Source organism: Clarias gariepinus, chromosome 14 (assembly GCF_024256425.1).
Source record: "Clarias gariepinus isolate MV-2021 ecotype Netherlands chromosome 14, CGAR_prim_01v2, whole genome shotgun sequence".
Taxonomy (NCBI): Eukaryota; Metazoa; Chordata; class Actinopteri; order Siluriformes; family Clariidae; genus Clarias; species Clarias gariepinus.
Window position 1 is genome coordinate 18,344,881 of NC_071113.1, and position 18,216 is coordinate 18,363,096.

The 18,216-nt window shown below is 37.0% G+C and overlaps 1 protein-coding gene across 2 annotated transcripts in view; it reads left to right on the forward strand.

The window, feature by feature from the left end:
• The window catches only part of ankfn1 (ankyrin repeat and fibronectin type III domain containing 1), a 73,875-nt gene that overhangs the window by 3,878 nt on the left and 51,781 nt on the right, over positions 1–18,216 (forward strand). Inside the window, exons 4-5 of one of the 2 annotated variants that reach the window (XM_053510803.1) lie at positions 3,137–3,360; positions 10,492–10,745. In XM_053510803.1, coding sequence (XP_053366778.1) covers positions 3,137–3,360; positions 10,492–10,745 — 478 coding nt within the window. The remainder of the gene's footprint in view (positions 1–3,136; positions 3,361–10,491; positions 10,746–18,216) is intronic. The other variant, XM_053510804.1, reaches the window with a different exon arrangement.

The window sequence follows — 18,216 nt, forward strand, 5'->3', positions numbered from 1 at the left end:
GTGCGTGTTGTGGCTTCACAAATGCTTTGCTGCATACCACGGTTGTAACAAGTGGTTATTTCAGTCAAAGTTGCACTTTTATCAGCTTGAATCAGTCGGCCCATTCTCCTCTGACCTCTAGCATCAACGAGGCATTTTCGCCCGCAGGACTGCCACATACTGGATGTTTTTCCCTTTTCACACTATTCTTTGTAAACCCTAGAAATGGTTGTGCGTGAAAATCCCAGTAACTGAGCAGATTGTGAAATACTCAGACCGGCCCGTCTGGCACCAACAACCATGCCACGCTCAAAATTGCTTTAATCGCCTTTCTTTTCCATTCTGACATTCAGTTTGAATTCAGGAGATTGCCTTGACCAGGACCACACCCCTAAATGCATTGGAGCAACTGCCATGTGATTGGTTGATTAGATAATTGCATTAATGAGAAATTCAACAGGTGTTCCTAATTATCCTTTAGGTTAGTGTATATATACTCAGCAAAAAAAAAAACGTTCTCTAACTTTTAACTGTTTTTACTTTCAGTAAACTTAATGTGTAAATATTTGTATGAACACTAAAAGAGTCAACACCATAAGACATAAACTATAAATGTTTCGCAATGTGTCCCTGAATGAAGGGAGGCTCAAAATCAAAAGTACCAGTCAGTATCTGGTGTGGCCATCAGCTGCTTGAAGTACTGCAGTGCATCTCCTCCTCATGGACTGCCTATTGCGGACAATCTGAGCACTGATGGAGGGATTGTGTGTTCCTGGTGTAACTCGGGCAGTTGTTGTGGCCATCCTGTACCTGTCACGCAGGTGTGATATTCGGATGTACCGATCCTGTACAGTGTTGTTACACGTGGTCTTCCACTGGGAGGATGATCAGCTGTCCTTCCTGTCTCCCTGTAGCGCCGTCTTAGGCGTCTCACAGTGCGGACATGGCAATTTATTGCCCTAGCCACATCAGCAGTCCTCATGCCTCCCTGCAGCATGCCAAGTCTCTTTAGTGTCCTGCGTTTTTAGAACTGTGACCTTAAATGCCTACTTTCTGTAAGTTGTTAAGGTCTTAACGACCATTACACAGGTGCATGTTACTTAATTGATTATGGTTAATTGACCATGCATGGAAAAGAAAAAGGGACGTTTCTTTTTTTGCTGAGTATGTATATATCAAAGCAGTTTAACAGGCATCAACTATCCTTAGTTTTATTTTATTTGAATGCAGGGAGTGAAAGTGAATGGATAAGGATTGGGTTATGTTAGTAATAAGGATACCAAATACACTAGTGATTAGTATGCCCTAAGTAAGTAAGATGTTGGTTATTTTTATAATATTTGTATATTATAGATTTTTTTTAAGGGGCAGTGTTTTTATACCAGTACAATAGAGTACTATTTTAAAATTCAGAATAGGTCAAAGGTGACATGGTAGAGCATGGTTAGCACTGTAGAGAATAATCAAAGTGTACAGTAAGCACTCACCAGGTACTGATGCTGATTCGATTTGCTTTATGATTCTGTAAGTGTCACAATTTTTTTAATATCCTGATTTGATATAAAATTTGTTATAGTTGATTTGGAGATTTTGTTACAATTCTAAAGACACTTAGCCTGCCAATGTGTGAATAGTTTAGTGCATGTTACCTGAAGAAATACAGAAGAATAGCAAGATTTTAAAAGAAAATTTTACCTCTAAGATTTAGAGTTAGTGTGGCAATGCATGAATCATGATACAAAAATAGATTTTTTTTTTATCAATCTGTAGAAAGCATTGCTTTACTGTGTTCATAGCAGCTAGGATAATTGGTTCTTTATGTCCTGTTATTTCCTGTTTGTGAAAGCTTTGTTTCTGCACTAATATGCAGACTTTTCCTATGAACATGGCACATAACGCATTCCCTTTCAAATGCTAACCTTCCAGTTTTTAGTCATTGGAGGAATGTACTATAAACAAGGGATATCTGTTTCAGGAATCTAAGCAGCTCTCCCACAAATTAGGTCTTTTGGAAAGGCAAAGAGAACTGAAAAGGAATTCATAATTCTAGGAGACCACTACCAAGCTGTTTACTGGATACAGTGGAAAGAATAGTTTACTGTATAGGTGGTATTACATCTCTCAATGGAAACAAAAGTATACTGTGGAAACCTCTCATATCTCGCTTCAGGCGATCAGGAATTGGCTTACTCATGATCAGATACACGCAACACTTGACTCTTGATTGACTGATGTGGCTTTTGTGCGTCCTTTGTTGGCTCACTTTAGCTGCAGGTGAAATTCAATATTTATGATGGACTTTGAACACAAGAGAGCAGCACTGCTGCTTTTAACTGGGGGTTTATACTACCCTACGTTTTACCTGTTACTATATTACACAGGAAATCCTTAACAATTACGCTGGCAACGCATAGAGATGACAAATGTATATTATACAGAGGAGAGATGTGAGAAATCTTCATGAGATAATTTTCATGAAGTGATGACTGGAGGAATTGCAGCTACACAGGCAGCATGTTTGCAGTGGAGGGTCTGGTTGAGTTTTTACTCAGAAGAAAAAAGAAGAAGTCTTACAAGAGAGGATCATGGAAAAGTCAGAGTTACACACTTCCAGGAAGCAGGTACATTAGACAGACAAGGAATTTGAGTGTTTTATCTTTCAGGGTAAAAAAATTGTAAAGAATAGGTACTGTATATTCTTTCAGGGCACATCTGTAGTTGCATTTATTTAATTTTGGTTTTAACCTCATTGTTAGCAAGATAATAAATGTGGTTTCTGCATTAATCAGGTTTGAAGATTGGAATGGAATGTAACACTTATTAGTTAATTTGTTGAATAAATCAGGTATAACTTAATTTGTGTGGAATTTTTCAGTGGAGTGATGATTTATCATCATACTAAAAGCTTACAGTTTTAATGCAGCTCTCTTGATGTAAAATTTGAATTATTAATCAGAATGATCATTTGTGCATTATTGTAGCTGAAATATGCTTTCTTAACCACTGCTTAGACATTTATTATGTAACACCTTTCATTTACTACATTATTCAGATATTTAAAGCAAATTTTCTGGATTTTTTTTTTTTAAACTAGGGAGACATCAACATATTGCATAGTAGAATGACAAAAATCACATAAGCTGTGTTTCTCCCGCAGGGCCCCGGAGAGGAAGTCTATCTATCTGAACCACTCCCCAGAAAGGGAAAACTGTCATGTGCCAACTTCCGCCACTGTACCCCTCTCCGTAACCCCTCGGTCCCCTGTGGCCTCCTCCACTCCAGCTTTGAACCCAGGATCACGCTCCTGTCAAGATAGCATGAGTGTAAGGAAGCGCCGGCGTCTTGGTGCCAGCCCTGGAGGGCTGCACTGGAATTCTTCAGGTATGCCACCTGGGCACCCATTAAAATATGGGTCTATACAGTCTACTACGTTTTTACTGTTAAATGAAATTTTTTTGTTATGGAACTTAGTTTAGAATTTTAAATATTTTTTAACAATTTTTTTCCAATCACATCATATATTTATTATTTTTAATACCAGTTATAAGCTTGGTTTACACATGTATGGACACATGTGTATACATGTAATGGACATGTATTGATTAATAGATATAATTAGATACATTATTTAAAAACATTTATAGTCATCTCCATAAGAATTTGGACATCAACAAATTACCATGTTTTTGCTTCTATACAGCACCACAGTGAATTCAAGATTAAGCGGTCAAGATGTGGTCGAAATGTGGATATTGGATAAATTAACATAATTATAAATTAAAAAATATTTTAACACTTGGATAAAAATCCTTTACAGTCAATGACTGCCTAAGTCTGGAACCCATGGACATGACCAAATGCTGAGTTTGTTTTGTTTTATATTATCACTGGTTTGCATGTAGGTGTGCATCTTGAGGCCTATCTACTATTCACAGTTACAAAGGCGTCTTCTAAGTTTAGAATTTGACAATGATGCGCCTTCCTCCTGCAGAGTGGCTCTGACGAAGCTGTGAAGTTTTTTTTTTATTTTTAATCAAGGAACACATTTTGTGGTGATCCATGTTTGTTGTCTTTAGTAAATATTTTCAGCTCTCTTGGCTGAGTTTGCCATTGCATTTATTTTTTTAAATAATGCACCAAATTGTTGATTTGGCCAAACCTGGAGTTTCTGTTATTTTTCTAATAGGTTTATTTTGTTATTTTGTTTAATTTTGTTTTCAGTCTAATGATGGCCTACTTTATTAACATTTACTTTATTTGTACTGAATATTACTATTTCCCATGATCAGCTACTGTATGAACTGCAAATTCATTACTTGGAATCAGTGGCAGACCCTTTATCTTCTTAAATTAAAACCAAAAAACAGCCCACACCTGGTCATTAGACTGCTTATCAGTGAATTGTTGAATCACTCTTCTGCCGGTAAAGAAAAAGAAGGGTCTTTGTAAAAATGGTTAGAATTCCTAAACTATTAATCCAATACAGAACAAATACAGAGGAAATTCAGTCACTGTCCAAATACTTATAGACCAGGATAAAAATTTAAGCATTGGAACTGACCCTGACTTCAAATAGACCAAAAAGAATAGGACTAGTTTGTTAGTTTGTCACTTTTTGTATTGTAATTTGAAGAGTTATGTTTTATTATTTAATGAAATATGTATATGCAGATGTGATTATGTACAGTATTCTTTCGTCTTTTAACCCTAGAACAAACTTAATTAAGAAAAAACTATCCCAGTCAGCATTTTAATAAAACGTATAATACCTAGTGGCATTAACAAGATTAAAATAATAACTATGATTATAGTTTTGTACAATTATGAAAAACAAACAAACAAGTTGAAGACCAATCTTGCAGTATCATTATGGCCCACTAGGGGGCTCACTGATAACAAAATACTGAATGATGACATATTGTGATGGCAAATTTGCAAGTGAACTGAAATTGAAAAATGTGTATAAGTGATATAGAACTGATTAATGTACACACAAAGGAGTGTGAGCATTTAGGAGAATAAACACTGCCTGATAGTGCTGAGCAGCCTTTTTTTCTTTTAAATAAAGATTATTTAAATGCTCAGTGAAGTTGCATAATAAAAATCTATATAAATAAATATAACAAGATTAAAAAGAGATTTAATTTGTTGGCGAACTTAAAGATTGGACTTTGGAGCAAAGGAAAAAGATGATGAAAAAGATCCTAGTGACCACAGTACAAGCCTCTGGAGACAGGGTTACATTTTTTATTCTAATTCAGTGTTCGTACTGTACAGTATATATGATATAGAGATTTAGGCATGGCATGATTGTGAAGATGTGTATGTTTAGTCTTTGTGGAGGTTTGTACCAGCAGCTTTATTACAGTATGGAGTAAGCCAGGCCAAGAATGCATGCAGTTAAACTCCCAATCAGCAGAAGTGACCCTGTCATTAGTGCCTTAGTTGGACAAGGAAATGGCTCCTAATTGCACACTGTACTTGCAGCAGCCACCTGCAGACATTGTTAATTAGCGCTATAACAATTGCTGTGTCAAAGCTTGCTGATGGCTTAATGAGCGATTCATTTGTCAAGAAGCTGTCAACTAAAACAACAGCGGCTATTGCCATGGGCCGAGAGCAAATCAGTCGCCTCCACTTTAAGCCTCTGTTGTTCAGCATAGAAAGGAATTATCACTCTCGTTATTGGTGGAGCAGTGAGGCAGGAAATGACTGTGTCATTGCCATAAACAATGCTGACAGTGGGTGAAGAATCTAAGTGTAATGGAGGTTCTACCACATACATTGTTGTCTATACATGTGGTCTTAAAACAATGCATTGATGTGTTTGACAAACAGCAAACCAAAATGTTGCTGTAATATAATGAAGCAGCCCTGCAGCTTTTTAAATGCCCATTTTATACTTAAGTCCAGGGTTGATGTTATGCTAGCTGGGTTTTCTAAGCGAGCTTTTACACTTTAGACGTACTGCATTAGCATAAGAATCAGCATTTCATGAAGGAGGCCTGTGGGCATTGGATCTCTCGCTACTCTTTGTAATGTAATGCAGTAGGTGGGAGTTGCACTACTACATCCCCTTTGGGGTTTGTGGCTCAGTGTGAAGGATGTAAGATATAATCAGCATCTGATAATCACTGTGAGAAGCCAGTGTTGAGTGGTGGAGGTTGTCAGAAATTATTAGTTTATAATGTAGTCTGTTTTTACTCGCAATTTTTTTTAAGTTGTTTATGTATTGGCTAATAGATTTTATTCTATTTTTAATTTTATTGTACAGTATTTCAATGATTCTACTATATTTCAGCATAGTTTCCAGATCAGTATGTGGGTGTTAAATTTGCATTTTGCATTTTGAAATGACCACCAAAAACGTGTGATCTTGTGAACACCATGAATAAGGATTGGTTGTCCTTGGCATGCTGTAGAAAAGCAGGTCATGCCACTGCATAAATTATTACAGTGGACAGGTAAGACAAATTAATGTTTGGAATCTGGACCAACACTTCCAGATCTGTATCCTGTACCAATGCTTACTCCGCAAGCGGATGCAATGTCCTGATCATTATGCTTTGCATAAAGCAGCAAAGAGTATAAAGCATTTTTGGATTCTCCGGTATGTTCTGGTATGTCAGACCTTTTGCCTGAATTTAGTCAGACTGGATTTACAGTCTGTTAGGTGTAGCACACTTAGTACACATTCTGTACTTATCCTGTAGAGGGCACTGCAGCATTTGTGCTTGTGCAGGAAAGGGTGGAAGCTGTGTTAACATTCCTGAAGAGATGGTTTCAGTCTGAACTATTTAATTCCTCATCTCACAACTCTCTTGAGTTCCATTTAATCATGCCGGCACAGGGAAATGCTGCCGGGCAATAGATGGCCCGCTGCTCCTTCCTCTGGCTTACATTCCACAATAAAAATGTCTTTTATCACTTGTGCTGTGCAGGCATGATTAGCCACACACACCCACGGCATCAGGTAGAATGGCCGCTGACACATTGCTTTTAATCTCCTGTGATTTAACGGGGTCCAAGGAAGTGTATCTGTAGTACATTTGCAGAAGAACAGCCTTAAGATCAAGACATTGGGTTATTTCTGTTATTTGCCACCACCTTTGCTGCAGTTTTGACAACGAGTATGTTTATTAGTTCTTATATTTTGTTGCAGATTGCTCATAACCTTTAGAGATATGTTTGCCTTTTTTAGTAAATAAATTGCTTATTTGATGCTTATCACAAAATAGTAATGTATATTAGCTGTAATTGCACCATGTTCCAAATCATTATTTACTTAGTAATATCTCTTTTAATGCTTCCATCTGTTTATATCGTTGTTTAATTTTTTTAATCGGTTTGCTTTGACCGAGCCAAATACAAATTAGATTTTACCCTCATTTGACCTCCTATAGGAAAATATTCTCCTTCAGCCTGTTGCTCAGCTCTGCTGTTCTCTGATGTGGCACGGCTTGGCATTAGCTCATTTACACAAACACTGAAATGACATTTTGGATAAGCAGTAAAATAAATCAAGTTTTAGGTCGACAAATATGTAATTTGAGAGTTACTTTAAATGGGAATTAACACACACAGTTTGTGGGATCTGTGAGACCTGGGTTAACTTGATAAAGATATAGTAAAAGATGGGACCTTCAAAACCATGGAGTGTAAGCAAGCGGAGCATTCCTAATGGCTTAATAAGGGGAGGATGTGATCAGATGATGCTTATTGTAAGAGTAATCCGGAACTTTTATTGTGGTATCTTAAGAATGATAATGTTGATGATGTTCATGATGATGGTGATGATATTAATGATGATGATGATGATGATGATGATGGTGATGATTAAAGAAGCTCAGCAGTATTATATGCCCTTTATAAGGAAAATTTTTTACTTGCACATAGGAATATAAGTAAGTTTGTGGTTAAATTGCACTTACTTTATCTTGGCTGAATTGGGAAGATACTGTAGAGAGAGCATGAACAAAGGCTTCTTCAGAAAATTTCTTTTTAGTCTTGTGGTATTGGTTTATGGATCATTAAATTTTTAAGCAATGATTATTTTCATTAGAAACACACAATTGAAACACAAAGACTTTTATATTACCTGTACTTGAAAGCACATGATTATTCAGTGTTGTGTAATCTAAAATAGTGCAGCTGCCAAAAACACTTTTAGTCCAATTATTCGGTCCAATAAATGCATTGTACACGGACATTTATCAAGTCTTTTTGAAGCATCAAAAGCTATAGGAGGTTGATAGTAAACTATATTACATGGTGATATATATTGGCTTTTACAGGGAGCTGATCAGAGCTGAAGTTTTAAACTGAAAAATACATCTAGCCAGTTGTTAGTAAACAAAAGCGGTATTGCATGCTTATGAGGGTTATGTAATACACATTTAATAACAGGCTGATATTGGTACATACTGTACAATAAAAAGTACGCCTCCATATCCAAAGATTCTGTAATTGACATAATTCTATTACATCCCCTTGTAGTCTTTGGTCTGGACCAAGATCCAGTTGTTCACAAGGAAATAAATAATTTGCTACAGTTGGTATAACAAATGAGGTCATACAAAAACAGTTGTGAATGACATGACTGTTATATTAAAAAACATACTGTATATATGTTAACAGAAGCTTGTTTATTCACTACTGTTAGCTCACACTTACATTAGTGCCTGTTTAGGGTCAAGGTGTAACCGTGTTTATTGTGTAGCATCATAAACAGGACGTTACAGTACATATCTTACAGAATGTTCTAGTAACCTAACTAGCTCTGAGATTTAAATATTACGTTTAAATGTTAGTCCTGGGCTGCAGATAATTATATAATGTCTAGAATCTCTTATTTAAATATATAATAACATGAATGATAACATGTGATGATTTTGCACCAATTGCACAGTAATTTAAATAATTTAGCACAAAAAGAAAAAAAACATAAAATACATTAAACTGAAAATTACATTTAATAATGAAAAATAAATATAAGGCTGATGAATAAACTGCGATTGCTTTCTGTAACAAAAATACAGAACAGCATATAGTTAATGCAACAAACCAGATGGTACGAGAAGATGCACGTTCATAATGAGAAATTAATGACACAGCTCTGCACACAAACACTCAACAGGAATTCTACTCCAGCAAGGCAACTTGATCCAGCACAATGGGATACATGATATGGATGCACAGCTCTGTCTCTTTCCCCCTGCCATCACCATCAAAGTCACCATAGCGAAGAGCTATAGGAAAGACGCTCCAAACATGTTCTCTAAAGTATGACTGTAAACCCACAAGCTTCCCGCACCGGCACTGTTTCCGGCACTGAACAAAAGTACAAAGGAGCCACTAGAAAAAGGAATGTTCATAAATGAGTCATATAAAAGTGGACTAAACAAACACCAATAATGCCACATCTAAGCTTTATTGTGTAGTGAGGCTGATTACTTATTGCGCAAACTTCCTTTTTCTCAATTACTTCAGTCTCATCACTGAGTTCTGTCTCAGAAGTCATTCCTGTTCCCTTTACAGCTTCTCTCCGGAAGACAATACATGCAAAATTCTCATGAAGTTTTAATTGCTGAGTTGATTAGATGCTCTGTGGCTTCCAGTGACTTCGTGCTAGCTGACTAGATAGTCACAAGAATGAACTTGATCTACTGCAGCTCTGCAGCTGACGGGAATGAATACGATGAAACGAGACACCCACTTTCCTGGAGGGGTACTGGTACTTTGTACATGTGTGTGTGTGTGTGTGTGTGCGTGTGCGTGTGTGTTTGTGTATGTATTTTTGCTGTACAAACTTTTAAAATAATTTATTTGAAAACTTAGGACAATTACTTGCATTAATAATAATTTTAGTAGAGGGAAAACACTAAGAAAATAAGACAAATATGTATGTGTGTGTGTGTGTGTGTGTGTGTGTGTGTGTGTGTGAGAGAGAGAGAGAGAGAGAGAGAGAGAGCGTACCGGTAGGGGAAGGTTAATATTTATGTGGATGAAGTATGCCACAACTTTATTGGAATATTTGGATGGTTCTCAGAAAAAAAACAGTTTATTTAATTTTAACTATTTAAAATACAATTTAAATTATAGGTAAACAAATGCTACTGTTTCTACAGTTTTCATTTGTCTGTGTATTTTATTCACAGACAAATAGGCTTGACTTAAGTCTTGTTCGTTGTGCACCAGATGCATGCTTTCGTCTCTGCAATACAATTATGAGTGTAAGTGTAAGGAGAATGAAATGACTGTCAGAAGGAAGCAGTGGGATGCAGGTGGAATCATTAAAGGGTGGCTTAAAAATGATCAAGACTAAGACAGCAAATGAGTCAAGTGGTCGTTTTGACAGCTAGTTTATTATGAGATTCCCCACGGGTGAAAGTAACAATTATTGCATTTCCTGATGTTTGCTATGCTAATTCGAGCTTTTCTCTGAAGCACCCACCCACCCCTCCTTTATCTCGGTGTCAGTTATCACCTGAGGTGTCTGTTTTCCTCTCTCAGGCTCAGTGCTGCGTGAATATGAGCGAGGAGAGGCGGCTGGAGCGTCGCAGGTGAAACGCGTCCCTAAACCTCTGGAGCCTGCGAAAGCTGGTGCAGCACTGTGGGGGGACAGAGCGGCTCTCAGGAAATGCGTGTCGGTGGATGACAGCCTGCTGCAGCAGACGCCCACAGAGCCTGGCACACTGCTGAGCTGCCTAGAAAGAGGGAAGAAGAAAGTCAGGAACATCCACGTGAGTTGGAGTGACTTAAGCCAGGTCTGTCTCTGTGTATTTTATTCAAAAAGACTAAAGTGTTTTTTCATAAAGGAAGTAAATGGAAAATGAATTAATTAGAGAATAAGACAGATTAATTGTAATTGGTTAATCTGAGCTAAATTATAAATTATGCTTGGCGGTAAGCAGAAGGATTTGGAGCACAGCCAGTTCCTCATTAGAGACAGTATTCAATTTCCTGCCAGTTTCCTATGACTGGCAAATTTACACTTTATAATATGTTCTTAGAAATGCCTAATACAGCAATAAGCCTGCATACTTCGGTAGAAGGATATTGATTTCTTGACTTTTATGGGTTTCTGTGGTGTTGACTTTTGTATAGATACTATAAACCTGGAGTTTTGTAACAACACTAGTAGTCATACTTACCCTTAAACACAGTACACTCAACTGACATCCCACACTAGTGAGTCAGTGCTCAGTGCTCAGAGGACTACTGCACAATACAGTGGAATGCCCTTAATGTTCTGTACAGTACTTTAAGAGACGATGAGTCCTAGCTGCTTCTATTCGCCTCAATTTGAGATGTACTGTACCTATAATGTTTATTACCGAGAAAAATGTTTGTTCACCCCCTATCCTACAAGTGAGTATTTCTCTAGTTGACGTACTCTAGCGTTTAGTTTATGGTGTATTAGACTTTTAAAGCAAAGAAATGTTACATAGAATATTAAACTAATGGAATGATGTAAACGCTTTCAGTAATGCTTTAATAACTTGCACATTCAGCCACATAAAAGATGCAGATAAAAGCAGTTCTGAAAGGTGAGACTGACCTGTAGCACAGTGTAAAATGATTATAAAGCACACCATTATAATCATTTTTTTTTGCAGTTTCATTGGACAAAGCTTAAATCCCAGAGGCTGCTTTTTCTCAGAAGCTGGTAATTAAGTGATGATTGTCAACTTGTTTCATTACATAACATGCAGGCTGTGTGACATGAGGGGCTTGTTTCAGTTTCATTCTACTTTTTAATAAACTAGTTTTATTTATACAAATTTATATAATGTATAATATAATAAATTATGTAATACCTATGGTATAAACCCCATAGATTTTACTCAATGGAAATTAACACAGGAGAGCCCTTTTGTAATGGCCGACACGACTGTGAAACGTAAAATCTTTGGAATTTAAATTTGATTTAAATAGTATTTCTCAACAAGATCTCCATGCTGTGTGACTGCCTGTCCATTCATTATGTTTTAGCAAATGAATGGCAGTTTTGATCAAAATGGTTTTGCCATAACATACTGTAACACAGAATCCATGATGTAAAATATTATGTTTCTTATTTACTCTATACCAGCACTGTTGAATAAGGAGTCAGTATAACACACACAGAGGTAAAACGTCAGTCTGCCTTATGGTGTGATCTCCATGCACATCATATCACAGCATGAAATTATACTGTACAGATACAATTTAAGAGCTTTAGTTAATGTCCGCATCAAATATCAGAATGGGAAAAATGTCATCCCAATGACACAGACACGATGTTTTTAGAGATATGGTGTTTTTTTGTATTTTAGAAAAAGTAGGAGTCAAAAAAAGTTAAACAATGCCAGAACATCTGGTTAGCAGCAGTTTTTAAAAGCTGTGTTAAGAAAGAGGACAAATAAAAATGGATAGAGTGGTTTAAACTGACAGGAAGTCACTGGTAACTCAAAGGTACAATTACTTTAACAAATTAACATAAGTCTCAGTCATCCTTTAAATTATGTACAGTAGGTTAATGCTCCAGGTGAAATACTACTCAGATAATGCATTTATATATCTCGAACTCCTACACATGTGCCATTATATTGCCTATGCAAATGCGCTACAGCTGAACTCCACACAAGCACAGAAGCAGAGCTGAGCCACCAGTCAGGGGAGATATGACATCATAATAGGGGAAAATCTAATTGGCTTGTTTAAAAACTTGCCAATACAAAACTGGAAAAAGGATAAAATAAAAATCTGAGAAGGTTCACACTGGAGAGGGAGACATTTTTTTAAATATCTAAAAAAGTGAATTTTGCATAATATGTCCTTATTAAATAACCATTTATAAAAAATAAGCATTTACCATCATGGTAAGCAAAACTATAGTCAAAACACATGTGATAACAGCATCATCTGCCAGTTTTGGTGAACTTACTGTATTCCACAGTCCACAGATTCCACATGATTGGCTGACTGGATAATTGCATAAATAATTAGTTACAGGTCTTCTGTGAATGTGGCTGGTGCAGGTATTGTACTGTATATAGACTAGAGATTTGCACCCAGCACATCTCTCAGGAAAGCATAACGTTCCCAGGGACAGCTCAGAGGAAATCGTACCACTGAAGGCTGACTGGTTGGAGTAGCATATTTCAGAAGAGTGAATAAGAATTAACTGAGCAGCTGGAGATGATTTCCTAGTCTGGAAAATCCTTTTTATTGTAAGTCAATACTTGACGTTTTCTAATTGTAGGATCAGAACGCTGTTGAGTCTCCAAAAATATAAGCTTGGTAATTGAGTATTTACGCAGTTGTCATACCAGATATTCGGTTTCCTGATGCCGCCGTTGTCCTTTACTTTTCCTACTCTACATCATAAAGCGTGTCTTAATAGAGTGGCAGGCCTGTTTCCCGTGCCTCTGCCAAAGAGTAGGATTTCTGAGAAGTGATGTGAATAAAAAAGGTAAATCTAGCACAGGCCACTACCACGGTTTTGTTTGCCATTCTCTGAATACTATTCTGGATGAGCTGTCAGGCCTTATAACTGCAGGGCTGGAGAAAACACAGTAGTGTATATTCCAGCATTTTCCACCTCTACCTCCCATGATTGAGTCAATGGAAATTGGCACAGGAGAGCTCTTTTGTAATGGCCAACACCACTGTGAATTGTAAAATCTTTGGAATTTCAATTCTGTTTAAATTGTATTTCTTGGCACAGGAGAGAACTTTTGTAATGGCCGACACCACTGTGAAATGTAAAATCTTTGGAATGTCCATTCTATTTAAATTGTATTTTTTGACAAGGTCTCCACGCTGTGTGACTATCTGTCCATTTATTATTTATTAGCAAGCACTCTAAGACCCTGTAATGAAATTGCCTGGATATGGTGCTTACCTGCTGTGGAATATTGAGAAGAATATTGGGATCTTGAGCAACACAATAAGAGTCATTATATCCTCAGTTATTAGGCAGTGCTCCCGTTGTTACTTAAGCGAACAAATCTGCACGTTGTTATTGTTTTTGTAAAGTCTGTGTTATGGTTCGGTCATGCCCTCGGGTCAGTTTTGAATACAGTCACATCAGTGTCAAGCCTAATTGTAGAGAAACGTGTTGACATGAATGACAACACGTACACGGAGGTAATATGGGGTGCTATGTACAATGCAGTGATTTATTGCCCTTCATTCACCTTGTTGCTATGGAGCTTGGATATGGTCTTTTGCTTTTTGCTGGAGGTGCTTTAGGAAAACACTGAAACACTGGAATGGCTTGAGAGAGAGAGAAAGAGAGAGAGAGATAGAGAGAGAGAGAGAGAGCATGAAATCCAGTTATTCCATTCCAACTCTGAAAACTGTTTCATTATACTGATACTTGCAGATGTGCTTTGTCCAATGAAATCTTATTGATTTAGAAAGTGAACGTTGGAAAAAGCAAGGTTATTAGTTGGAATGCGAAACTATTTCCACTACTCCTTCCTATACTGTGTTTAAGATTCCACAAAACCACCGGAGCATGGACAAATTTCAGTCTTTTATTTTGTGTTGACATATTGGTGTAGACATGTACATAACAGTATCATAAGGTCTGTCAGGAATGTCTTTTTTTTAAAGGAGATGGAAGTAGTGACTGATTTACAGTATAAACACCCTGCCTGTGTGTTTTTCAGGGAATGTCACTCTCTCTGAGGTAGAGTTACCATTTCATCTGACATTACTACATTGTCTTATCTTGCATTGCATTATCTTCAAAGATTTGTTTAGTGTACATTATGTTCACTAGTACTGGTTACTCAGTGTATCAGCATCCCCTTGCCCTGACCTCCAGCCAACACAAGCTGTGCATCTCTGCCAAGTGTTTTCAGCCTCTCTGCTCCTGTCCACTCCTCTCCTCTCTTCCATCATCCATGGTGGTTACAAAAGGAACATGCTGCAGTGAATCACCCTAACCAAGCACATTTTTATTTTTATTTTTTACAGCTCACTAAGTTGTCTGGTGAGTGAGAACCCTGCTGCTGTTAATCTGTAAGCAACGTTTTGAATGTGTTTTCATTTGGAGAATGTGGACTAGTTTGATTTGTGAGGTTTTATACATTCTGTGCAAAATTGATTTCTTGGAAACACCATAAGGGGGCAAGCTTGCCCTCTCGCTACTCACTAGCTGAAACTGTTGTCTGGCCCGAGGTGACAGGCAAAAAGTACAGCACGATCTTAGAGCCACGTTGCACCAGTGCATTTTAAGATTAAGAGTAATGAGAAAGAGATTATGACAGTTTTTACTTTTAGGCACACTTTTTATGTCTGTGAAACATTTCGGTATTCTTTCTTAAAAAGGAATATAACGCCTCAGGCAGGGCATCTCACTAAGCTCTGAACCCTGTAGAGACCTTACTTAACACCGAGACTGTATTAATATTTGCTTTTTAAGCTTTAATACTAAGCCTACAGTTATTCTTTCTTTGTGCTCTATGCATTTTTAAACAGTGGCCTTTATACAAGAGAAATGTATCTATTAACTTTTGAGCATCCCATCAGGCACAGCCTGCTTATGCACTGTGATCTTCATTGCTTTTCACAGCAGGAGTTTAAATGTTTTTCCTATCACTATTCCCACTGGGAAAGCAATATTACAAATGTGCAATCTCGTTTTGATGTTATTGTTTTGAGACTGTCATCACTGAATGATCACAAACAGTGACCAGTGTAAATTTGTGTTGACACCTCAACAGATTTAGTTTAAAAAAAAAAGTGCACTTGATTTGACGACACCCCAAGTAACTATGAACCAGTACAATTTGCTTATGTGTTTGACTGCACAGAAAGCTCTTGCGACATATGCAATCAGGTTGTCGCCTACACTTATAAAACAGCTATGCAGGCCATGAATTTCAGCAGTCACTTAATATTGCAGCCATACAGACTGGAAGCTGCCAGGCTGGGCTGCCAGAGGCATCAGCACAGACCCCCTCCTCCTCCAGGTCCAGGAGCGCGAGCTCACCTATGAATGCTAGCATTGCTCTCTTAATTAGGTCTGGGAGAGGTTTAACAACCATGCTACAGTTTAGCCCACTGACAAATAGAAAAATAAAACCCTTGTTTAAATTAGCACAGTGAAGTGAGAAGTTCTAGGAGCCCTGGACTGTCTCGGCAGTCGGCTCGAATCTGGCTGTAGCCTAATCTTTGGAAAGAGGTTATTTCAGTTTAGTTTAGTTCAGCCCAGCTTTGCTGATTTGACTTCATTCCAGGAGTGTTCTTTGAATATGATCAATTAAGCTCATTAAAGCACAGTCAAGATGCAGTAGCCTCATTAAAGCTAGTATATATGATTGCTTTTTCAAAGTAAAGCCAGTAGCAGTCTGTTGCAAAGTCAGAGGTATACATAAATTAGATCAGTGTATCCACAGATATGTTGATAATGTAGTTATCTGAGTTTGTTTTAATTAGACAGTAGTTAGTGTTCTTCCCAAGTAATTAGATCTAGTTGATGGTATATATACTGTATATACAGCGTACTAGATGTGCTACTAGGTGTGAGATAGCGTTTATTTACATTTTCAATCTTGATAAAGAACTAATGAATTTTGAATTTTGAAGAACTAATGATTTTTTCAAGGTAGATTTCTTGATGATATAGGGCATTTCCATTTAAATTTAAAATTAAAATTCTTCTGAGTTGATTGCGATGAGACAAAGCCTATATGTTACCTCAAGGTCGGCCGAATACACCTATACACCCTATTAAAATGCAAATCTCAACAACAATCTTGAGTTCTATTACTCATCTTACGTCCCCTCAAAAACATTTTTACAAACATCTTTCATATACAGACACACCAACTGTAAAGTTGTAATATAATAATATAATATAATATAATATAATATAATATAATATAATATAATATAATATAATATAATATAATATAATATACCATCACAGATGCCTAAATCTTAACAGTGTGTAAATGTTAGTGCCCTGTCTTTTAATTCTGTGTTTTTGTTTTTTGTTTTTTTCTTTGCAAAAACATGATAAAAAAATTATCCAGTAGCAGGTCTTAATATTAGGCAAATGCAACCTCAGACAAATATTATGCTGTTATTTATTTAACAGAAATGAAGCTAAAAAGGAAAAAAAAACATACTAATTAACCCCTTACTGCTCACACAGGATTTAAGAGGGTAAGTTGCTGCCAGGTCCTGCAATTCATCAGCCCTTGATTAATTGATCATCAGCAGGTGTGCAAAAGCTCAAGTTTAGCGAGTTTGCTGATCTGGACCATTCAGGTGTGTGCCAAGAGGGAACACCATAAGCAATGGTTTTAGAGAAGCGATTGTTTCTGCACATCAAGTTGAAGTTCAGCGTTTTACAGTGAGAAAGAATGTGTAAGTGGAATGCATTGTTAATCTTTCCAGCAGCAGACATCCCAGCACATTCAGACCCTGCAGGACTCAGAGAGATACGAAAAAAAAGTGTTAACCTCAGACACTACCTGCCTCACTAAACATCATTAAACTTTTTATAGCACAATTAGAAGAAGCCTGATCAAGTACGGTTTGTTTGGAAAGGTTACCAGGTAAGAGCCTCTTCTGTATAAATAGAAAATTTAACCATCTGAACAAACCACTTTGGCTTCTTGAACAATGTCTTATTATGTGGATAAGACATATACTGTAATAGATGAGGCCAAAGTCTGTTTGGCCTTAATGCCTAGCGCCATGTTTGGGAAGCCTGGTGATGGAGGGTAATGATTAGGTCTTGTTTTTGCAGGCACAGGACCTGGGCACCCTGCAGTTATTGACTTGATTATGAACTTCTGTATATACCAGAGTATTCACTTTGGGGCAAATGTGAGGCCATCTGGCCGACAGCTATAACTTGGTTAAAATTGGTTCATGTAACAGGAGAATGATCCAAAGTGCACCAGTAAATCTACATTAGAATGGCTGGAAAATAAAAGAATCAAGGTTTTGGAATGGCCTACTCAAAGTTAAGAGCCCAAACCAACTCAAATGCTTTGGCGGGACTTTAAGAATGTTGTGCATATGTGAATAGCAAAAATTCTCAATTAACTGAAAGTTTGTCTTTTCATGTGAAATTTAAAGTGGCCAAGTTTCATCTGATAGACAAATGAGGTCATAGAAAGATTTGAATTCAGTAAAGTTATAGACACTATATAAAACATGACATGTAAATAAAATTGTATTTAGCAAATGTTTTTTATCTAATACAAATAAAAATGTGTATGCATA